The sequence below is a fragment of the Phoenix dactylifera genome, chromosome 8, assembly GCF_051530095.1.
Source record: "Phoenix dactylifera cultivar Ajwa chromosome 8, Ajwa_hap1_PhDact_Kaust_v1.1, whole genome shotgun sequence".
Classification (NCBI taxonomy): domain Eukaryota; kingdom Viridiplantae; phylum Streptophyta; class Magnoliopsida; order Arecales; family Arecaceae; genus Phoenix; species Phoenix dactylifera.
In genome coordinates, this window is record NC_143197.1 from 26321237 (window position 1) to 26330773 (window position 9537).

General features: G+C 35.3%; 1 protein-coding gene across 2 annotated transcripts; it reads left to right on the top strand.

Annotated features, from left to right (window-relative positions):
• The first annotated feature begins 277 nt into the window (after positions 1 to 277).
• On the top strand, positions 278 to 9108 carry LOC103709045 (protein sym-1-like). 2 transcript variants are annotated; one of them, XR_016396258.1, is made up of 9 exons: positions 278 to 780; positions 1921 to 2008; positions 5533 to 5627; positions 5819 to 5891; positions 6105 to 6197; positions 6285 to 6371; positions 6657 to 6737; positions 8824 to 8946; positions 9074 to 9108. XR_016396258.1 is itself a non-coding variant. In XM_008794217.6 (8 exons), the coding sequence occupies exons 1-7, from the start codon at positions 386 to 388 to the stop codon at positions 6735 to 6737; spliced, it is 912 nt and encodes a 303-aa protein (XP_008792439.4). In that variant the 5' UTR covers positions 278 to 385; the 3' UTR covers positions 8824 to 9072. The 2 variants fall into 2 exon arrangements, 1 of the variants encoding a protein (XP_008792439.4); XM_008794217.6 differs by lacking the exon at positions 9074 to 9108 and having other exon boundaries at positions 8824 to 9072.
• The last annotated feature ends 429 nt before the right edge of the window (positions 9109 to 9537 follow it).

Below are 9537 nucleotides of genomic sequence, written 5' to 3' on the forward strand. Positions count from 1 at the left end.
TAATAGAGTTTTACGAGGGTATACATGCAAATACCAATTTTCAAAGGGTATTCACACAAAATCTGATATTTAGAAGGGTATCTATGCAAAGAACCCAAAAATAAAACATATCTTCAAGCCAATGACTGCAATGTTTGCTTGCTTAAACATTTTATTCATTAGTCCAATATAATCCTTTCAACAACATAGGCATTTCAAATCAAAAAGTAGGCGCTCCTTCAAGTTTGACTTGCTTCAAGCGCTACTGGTCGGAATAACGTCACAAGCCATTCACTGAAATGGACTCCTCCCAGCTCTATCCTTTAGCGGCCTTGGAGACTGGGAGTTACCACGGCAGAATTATTACTTCCCAATTCCCAGAACTATATAAACCCCCTCCGAAGCGATGCACCGCGGCGCTGCGAAGATGGCCGCAATCCACTGCAAATCTCCCCTCCCCTTTGAAACCATCCCTCTGCCCCATAAACCCGTCTCTCGCCTCCCCAATCCGGCCCTAATGTCTTCGATTTTGGGCCGGAGAACACTTCTGGGCGTTCGATTCCCGTGCTGTTCCCTCCAATCCTTGCCCAATTCTACCTCTGGTGGTGGCTTTCCGGGTTTGGGTCGTCTTGGGTTTGGATTTGGGCCGAAAGGCTTGGATTTTGTTCGGGTTCGAGCGGTTTCGGACGGTGGTTCCGGTTCCGGCGGTGATGGTGGTGGCTATGGGGAGCCGGGAGATGGGGGCGCTGGTGGCGGAGGTGGTGATGAGGGCGGTGGGGATGATTGGTTCTTATTCTCATGGTAGAAAAAAATCTTGTCTTTTTGTTTATTTTTCTCTCTGTGTCTGTACATTTCTTCCGCGAATACTTTTTTATGCTGTTGGGATTCAATTTTGTTTGTTTTCTGCCGGTCAATCTGTGATGTATGTTTATAGATTGTTGGAGTGCTTATTCTGTTCGCCAAAAAAAAAAAAAAAAAAAACTTTTTGAGAAAAATCGATTATGTTATAGAAATATTAATACCTCCCGATGGTTATGGAAAACTTTATTTTTGATAAATGCTGTTTTGACTGTCTGTTCAAGGATGACTAAGATGTTACTGTCTAAACATTTATGTTACCACTTTTTTTTTTCTTTTTTGATGCAAAGGGAGGTGTAAGCCACCCAATTAATTAAAAAGTAAAAGGGTTACATAGAATCAATGGCATATGGTTACTTCAGTTTTTTAAAAGCGGAAAAACTTGAGTGCTTTGGTGGCCCAGGAGTAGGCATCATGTGTCTACATTTTGTGGTTGGGGTAAAACCTAATGTATCTAATGTATATGAAGGTAACTTTATGGAATTATACTCTTTGGAGCTTTCTACATTGCAAAGAAATTATTGGTTTTAACTGTTAAAGAAAGATTTTGAAAGTCTTGGCAAAGTTGGGATGTCCTCAAGAAGTGAGATTTATATCTGTGGCCATATTTATGGTTTTTATGTCAATTCTTTATCTCCCTGGAGCTCTGTGAGTTAAAACCTAGACTCCTATGATATCTCTTTTTTCTCCCATGCCATTGTTTCTTCTCTATATATGTTTGTGGACTCCTAGAAACTCCAGCGGAAGACTGAAGCTGAATCTAGTGGTAACCCCTTCTTCTTATTCATGAACATAAAGTTACCTTCATGAGAGAGAGAGAGAGAGAGAGAGAGAGAGAGAGAGATGGGAAGGATTTAGGTGCACCATGTCATTCTATAGGTGAAGGGGGCATATAGTTATTGATTCTGATGATAGTTCCAATTCATTAACATAAATTTTTTTTTAGCATATAAATTTACTAAGACCAAGTCGATTCACTTTCTACATTTCAAGCTATTTCTTTTTGGTGAAAATTATTAGTCATTCAGTTATAAACAGAGAGAAAAAAAACAGGTTATAACAACCTTATTTATGTTTATTCAGGTACATGATGGCACTTGATAAGTACCCAGTGACAACCAAAGCAATAACATCTGCATTTCTGACTCTCATTGGTGATTTAATTTGTCAGGTACGTTTTGTTAATGTATATAAATTGTTTATAAATTGTGCTTCCATCATTTCTTGGATATTAGTGATTCATACGCTCCTGCATTGCCCCAATAAATTTTTCTTAACATTGTACTAATGTTAATTCATTGGTACAATGTTAATCCATTCATAATGATTTCTGATTGTGATAATTCATTGGGACATGCATGACAGCCATCATACTATATTTCAGACTTTTAAACAATTTCAAGAACTAACATTGTGCATCTATTAACTTATATAGGATTTTCAGGTGACTAAACTTTGATGTACTTTGCTCTTTAATACATTTTGTTTTTCACAAATATCAACATCTTTCATTTCAATTGAAAGACTTGTTTTCAAATTTTGAACAGATATCATCCAGTTTGAACAGAATTAATGCTAACAAATTAAACAATTGTTGGTCATATTGTTGCTTTTTTTTGTTAAGATTATGAATATATCCATGTTGGGAAAATTAAGTGCTATTATTGTACCATTCTATTTATCGTCTAGAATCCATCCTCTATGTTTTCAGATCTGTGCAAGATGTTGTTGTTATTGTGCAAGATGTCTAGAATTCATAGCATGCCAAGCCAAACCGAATTTGATAACCACATTTATCATGATAATCTTTGTTATTAAATCGTATAGTGTTTCTCGTGAATGATGATCCAATGTGATGCCTGGTTAATGTGTGTTGGGTTATTGAACTGCTGATAATAAAATGAGCCTCTAGGTGCTAACTATCAAGTTCTTTTTTATTATCGTTCACTGAAAAGAATAGAGAAAGGATACAGGTGACAATTACTACAATCTGTGTTTTAAGCTATTTTTAAATTTCACTATAAAGATCAAAGCTCGCCATCTCGGTACCGGATCCCGTACTAGTGCCATACTAGCGCGGTTTTAGTATGGTACTGTACGAAGTTTTTTCGACATACCGAATGTCGGTACGCCATCTGTACTGGATATCGGTATGGTACGGTGTGCCCCAAAATGTCCGATTCGGGCTGATACGGCGAACCATGGTAAAGATAAACTATACTTGATGCACCTATACATCCTTTATTTAGTCTTGGAGTAATTGTGTTTTAATAGTGACCAATTATTGTTTTTAAGATTAGTGGCACCAATAGACCATTATCCTTTTATTTGTTTATTTAATTTTTGGTCGGTGGGTGATTGCTACATCTTGATATTATCGAACACAAAAGATGCTTATGCAAGTAGTTGCATTTGGCCTTTTTCTTATTAATTTCTATTAATAATCTGGTTTTTACTTAAAATGAGTTAAATTAATCCTGCAATCACAAATACGTGAATTGTCAACGAATCCATAGATATAGAAAGAAATGAATGAATTTAAATCAACTTAAATAAACATATAGGTATTTATCTAGATAAAATAGATTTTAAAAGATCCAATAAAATTCAAATGATTTCAGATTTTCATATGTCTTTACTTATGGTTTAGCTCTATTGATTTATAGTATACATTCACTTGTTTACTTTCATATTAGAAATGCTTTTGATAAACAAAAGGTTAAAGTAAGTCATATTTGATGTGCATATTACTTGTTTGCACAAGGCTTAAGCATATAATACTATTGTATGAGAATAACAACCAATATTTCACAGATAGGATGACTTTGGGTTTTCAAGAGTTCTAGGATTGAAGGTGTAATGGGTCTAAGTAATGCACTAATGCTAGAAACCGTAATAATTCATCTAAAGAGGTTCTTTTGGATATACACATAGCCATGACATCAAAAGGCAGGAGTGAGCAAGAAATGATCTCATGGAATTATAAAGGTGGCTAGCTCTCTATTTTTCTCAACAAATATTTTTGGTAAATTTTCTTGTCAAATTATTAATATCTAAAATCAGATAGGAAAAACAGCAAAAAAGAATTGATTTTTTTAAATTTATAACTTATGTAATTCTCAAACAATTAAGCTAGCCACCCATGAAGGAAGGAGGAAGGGAGGAGGCTAAATGATGGAGCAAGCATGGTCTAGAAAAGTGCAGGTGTTTAAGCTACAATGTAGTGCAAATCAGAGAGTAGAATGCACTTGAAATGAACAGAGAATTATGGACAATCAGCAGTACTCTTGTTTGACAACCTTCAATAATAAACTACAACTATCAAAATTCTTTGAATAGAGAAATTTTAGCATCTAACATGATAGGCTTCTGCAATACTGTATAATTTAGGGTTGCTTAGGGCAAGGAACTTAATGGAAGTAGATATCATATAAGAAACACTAAAACCAAACAATCAAAATTCTCTGAGAAATGCTAAAATTGTGTATATGACATTTCTGAGAGAGATATAATTTTAGGGTTGCAAAGGTGATGGAAGTTGGTGACGTATAGAGACAGGTCAGTTTAATTGAGTCATTAGTCCTTGATCTGGTCATTATGTTAAAAGTTGAATTTCTTTAAGTTTTGGTTTCTTTTACATTTATTTAAGGGGACTGAATCTGAGCTATAATTTTTTGGAATATTCTAACAAGTTGTTCTGTTATCTTATAATTTGTGCTCTCAGTTGATATGTTCTGACTTTTCCTGCATCTCTCGCCATCTAGAGTTTCAAGTCTACAGAAATCTTGTGGAGTTTTCCTGGTTGTGGGATTTATACTGCATAGAACCAGGGGAAATTTTCTTTCACCAAATTCTGTCTAGAATTAGCAGTAGGCCCTTCTGTTGCCCAGTTTCTTTTCAAGGAAAATGGTCAATAGCCCCACAGTTTCATCATTAAGTAAATGAAATAATAGCAAGGAGGTGAGTGAAGATCTTTATAAGGGAAGAAGAAAAAAAAGTACAGAATGATGAAAATGAGAAAGAAAAAAAATAAAAATACAAAAATAAAAATAAGGAAAACTAATAAAAAATCACAAAAAGGGGGAGGAGGAAAACCGGAGGAGGCTACCAACAAATTAGGCCAGCCGTTCATTTCCACTCTCCATCAGCCAGATCCTCTGAAACTTGCTGGATGAGGCCCACCACAGCTGGCTCACCGTCCTCACAGTCTGGTATGAGATTTGATCAAAGGGGATCCCGGCACAGCTGGCGAAATGCTCCTGGCCTGTTTCCCAAAATTGTCTTAAAACCAAGAATTCTGCACCAAGTTATAGTAGATTGACTTTTGTTTAAGAGCCAGTCAATGAAAATTCTCAAACATCGGTGGATCATGCTTTGACTCATGAACATAACTCTGCACGATGGCACAAGGCCTGTCATAATTAAGCGCATTTGTCCGTTATAATGCATCCAAAAACATAAAGCAAATATTAAAGGGGTAGTGGAATGCCAACTAGTAGATGAACTATAGAAGAAACTAAACATGGTGGAACACATAATGATATTGGAGGGTGCCAAAGGGCCTTGGTAAAGCCTAAAACAAGCATGTTGTTTCTCTTATATTTCTTGATTATTTTATAAATGAGAATGTTAGTTTTTGACTACATGTTGATACCTCCTACTCCATAACTTATATCCATTGTTTCATGTTGCCAGCTTTTAATCGATCAGGTGTCAAAATTGGATTTTAGGCGAACATTTGTGTTCACTCTTTTGGGACTTGTTTTGGTGGGTCCCACGTTGCATTTTTGGTATTAATCTACAACTATTACTTTCTTGAATTTTAGAATATTCAGATTTATCACATAGCCTTGGTGCTATTGGTATTAAGACAAACTATTGTTGTATTTTCCTGCCTTGCTTATATAGCTGTTGTTTTAAGGTTTCAGATTGTTGATCCTCTTCAAAAGTTGGTATATTTAATTTGATCGTTGATTTGCAGGTACCTGTACCTAAGTAAATTGGTGACAGTGCCTGGAGCATCAGGTGCATTCTTACGGCTTTTGCTTGATCAGGTAGGAGTTTATCTCTCATCCCAATAAGGTGTGTTAGATTTCTATATGCCATGCCTGGAGTATTAGGTCCATTCTTGGATCTTTTGTTTGATCCGTTATGTGTGTTTTTTCCATCCTTACAAGTTTTTTGAAATTTTTACTGTGCCATTTGCCTGATAATTTAACTTTTTTGACTTATGGCCTGGATCTTATAACATCAACCCTCTGGTGCAGTTTGTATTCTCTCCCATCTTCATAGGAGTTTTCTTAACTTCACTTGTCACCTTAGAGGGAAGGCCTTCTCATATTAAGCCAAAGCTTCAGCAGGTGAAATATTATCTATTTTAGTCTTCCAAGCAATTTTATCATTAGAAACTGATTCCTCTATATTTCTTTCTATCATGTTCTCTGTAGGAGTGGTTTTCATCAGTTGTAGCGAATTGGCAGTTATGGATCCCATTCCAATTTCTCAACTTTCGATTTGTTCCGCAGAAGTTTCAGGTTTGATAGCTGACTGTGTCACAGCAATATAATCTTTAGTTTTTCTTTTTTTCCTTTTTCTTAATAAGTAGAAACCTTTCCAGACAGACATAAATCCAATTTTAGTGATGGATATCCCCTGAAATTATTCCAAACTTTCAGTTCAGACAAAGATTAGTCCATGTTGATTTGGAAACCATCTAAACATAATATTTCTCTGTTTATGTAATTTTGCAATTTCCCTTTTGAATCTTCCCCTGTGCTCTTCATTTTGTTGCTTATATACTTCTATGATTTCAATGCCAGGTTCTTGTTGCGAATTTTGTGGCTCTTGCATGGAATGTCATTCTGTCATTTAAAGCTCACAAAGAAGTTGTATTGAAATAGGTATCTTTTCTTACATCATTTCTAGTAAACTCAGATATGGTTTGCAGAAAAAATAAATAAATTTTCAGATGCAATTTATAGTAACAGTAGAGTCCATAGTAACTGTAAATAATGCATTGATTCCATTAGAACAACACGTCAATCTGACAGACAGGTTCGTTAACCAAATGAGATCCTCAATTTTTAAAAAAATAATGAAGTTGATTTTCAGAATTGTAGACCAATATACACTCTGTTTATCATAAAATTATATTCTATCTGAGGGCCTGTTCTGGAACAAGATATTTGGGATTCATGTTTAGAATGCTAAATTATGGAGACATGGAGCCCAAACCTGTGGTCAAAGCACAGGAAATATACTTAAGAACTTGCCCATTTCAATAGAACTATCGATTATTAAAATAACAGGGCCATTGATCTCTGACATTCTCATCCTCTTGAGCACTTAATTTCTTTAATCTCGGAACTAAATAATTACAAAAAAAAAAAAACCAAAAGTGAATTTTGTAATTGTTGCTTTCTAATAGAACAAACTGTGTTCACCACTTGGATGTTGGAATTGTCAAAAAGTACATTCTAGCTAAAAAAAAGAATTTTGTGATCACAATTACCTTTCTCTAGGGCTTTCTCTCCTGTGCCCAAATGTAGTTACGTGTCTTTAGGAGTTCAGTGATTGTTGAGGTGTAATAATGGTCCAGAAAATATTTGGGGAAAGGTAATATATAACCATGACTGTCTTTATTCCAAACGGCTACATTTTCTCCAAAATCAGTCAAAAGAGAGTTAGAAATAGATTGTTCATATATGTCACATTTTGGTGAATATATAGGGATCAAATATTTCAGGCACAGCATAGACATAGCACTAAATTTTGGACAAAGAAATTAAGTCCGAGTTTTGGTTTACCAACAAAGATGGAATAACAAAGGTTTCTTGAAAAGTGGGGAGATTAAAATATTACCACTGGAAAAGATCTTCATTTATTCAGAGAAACAGGTATTTGTTGAATTATGATCACACTCGACACCTCTTATGATTGTTTAGTCTGGATAATTCTTTATGCCCTCTTTATTTGTCCAAACCATCTATTAAATATGGGGGTGTTTGTAGATCACAACATGAGTTGAAGAAGGTTTCAGAGGAGGATTGGGCAGAATTTGCCTTTGGCTGTTGTTCTAAGACCAGACCTCTAAAACTTGTTGCCAAATTTCTGCCAAATGGGGCCTACCATGAAAACAATGAGGCTGGTTGGCTTCCTTATTGGTCAATGTTTTGGCTTATACAACCAAGGAGCATTCTTCTAGGATTTCCCTAGTCTTAGAAAGAGCCGGAATTAGGGGATGTGATAACTGTTGGCAGATGGACTGTTTTCATCTTGAAGGCACATAGGAAGAGCCAAAAAATCAAATCCATTTTTTTCACATATAAACCACACTTTCGAAGAAAACTTGGGGAACTTCATCTCCCAATGTGTTCGTTGTTCTTTGGAGCCTATTTGATTGCGAATTAGAAGTGAGTTTGGCAGATGTGACTTAAAAGAATTGGAGCTCTAGTATCATGTTTTTGGCATTATCGAAGTAGGCTTCTACAATGACAACCGATATAATCGAATGTTGTCGGAGAGATGGTCTGGTTAGGATTCATATGTGATTATCATCACACACACACATTATTGTTGAAAAATTGTGATAAATAAATCTAAAAACGTTGGGTTCTTCGGTACTTTTTAGTAATCAATTGGGATTAGGAAAAAAAAAAAAAATCTGTGTTGCTTCCTAACACTCGGAGGCATATGTCAATCTTGAGCTGCTATTTTTTTTTATACATCCGGATTAGAAGTATGTCAGTCACATTACTTATCTTTTCCTCATAGATATCATTGATCTTGCTTGAATTGGATTACCATAATTCTGTAAACTAAAAAATTGTAAAAGCAGTTATCAAGGAGATTAAAAATAATGAACATGTATATTTTTTGTATACTGCATGGAATTTGGAGGTACTATTGCTAAATCATCATCTTGGACTTTCTAAATGTGAAACCATGCCATTATGAAGATTATTTACCAGTATGTGAAATGCACAGATATTGATGGAGCATCAGAGAGTGTTCAATGGAGCATCAGATTCGTTGCCAGACATGAATTTGATATCAGTCTTTTTTGGATTAAAATGAATTTGATATCTGGTAATCAGCTAGAACAATCAGGTAGCTTCTTTATCACAAAGATTTTTTTTTTTGAAATTGTAGCTGATGCATTGGTATTGGGAGGGACAAGAATTCTATATTCGAACTGCTTTCATATCTTTCCACCCTTCGATTTTTCTTCTTCCAGCAAGGGCAAATTACTGGAAACAATATTATTGCTGAGCTGTCGAATCCTTGCAATCCACCCCACACTAGTTGTACTCAACCAAAGGAGGCCAAAAAAAAAAACAGGAGAGAAAATTTTGTGATTTCAAGATCTAAGATGCCAGAATCTACATTTTCATGTGCACCAAATTGCTTATGGAAAGGAAATTATATAACATAACATTTCGCTACTTTTGAGAAAGAACATATGATATTTCTCATGCGAAAAACATTTATAAGGTTTTCTCATATGCAATTGCTTGTTTGAAAACAAATCAGAATCCAATTAGAGGATGTAACGAGTAAGATCATCAGCTAAATATAGGGGTGCATATGGGTCGGGTCGTGTCATAAGTGACCCTGACCCAATTCAGTTTCTTGTTTGGGTTCTAATTTTGGATCCAGATTCAATCCAATAGTAGATTGGGTCGGGTTCATTGCTACAAT

Bases quoted from the DNA above. Each gene is read 5' to 3' on its own strand.
- LOC103709045 (XM_008794217.6), top strand. From the start codon at position 386: ATGCACCGCGGCGCTGCGAAGATGGCCGCAATCCACTGCAAATCTCCC. The intron at 781-1,920 runs GTAGAAAAAAAT...ATGTTTATTCAG, and splicing joins GATTGGTTCTTATTCTCATG to GTACATGATGGCACTTGATA. The intron at 6,198-6,284 runs GTGAAATATTAT...TGTTCTCTGTAG, and splicing joins TTAAGCCAAAGCTTCAGCAG to GAGTGGTTTTCATCAGTTGT.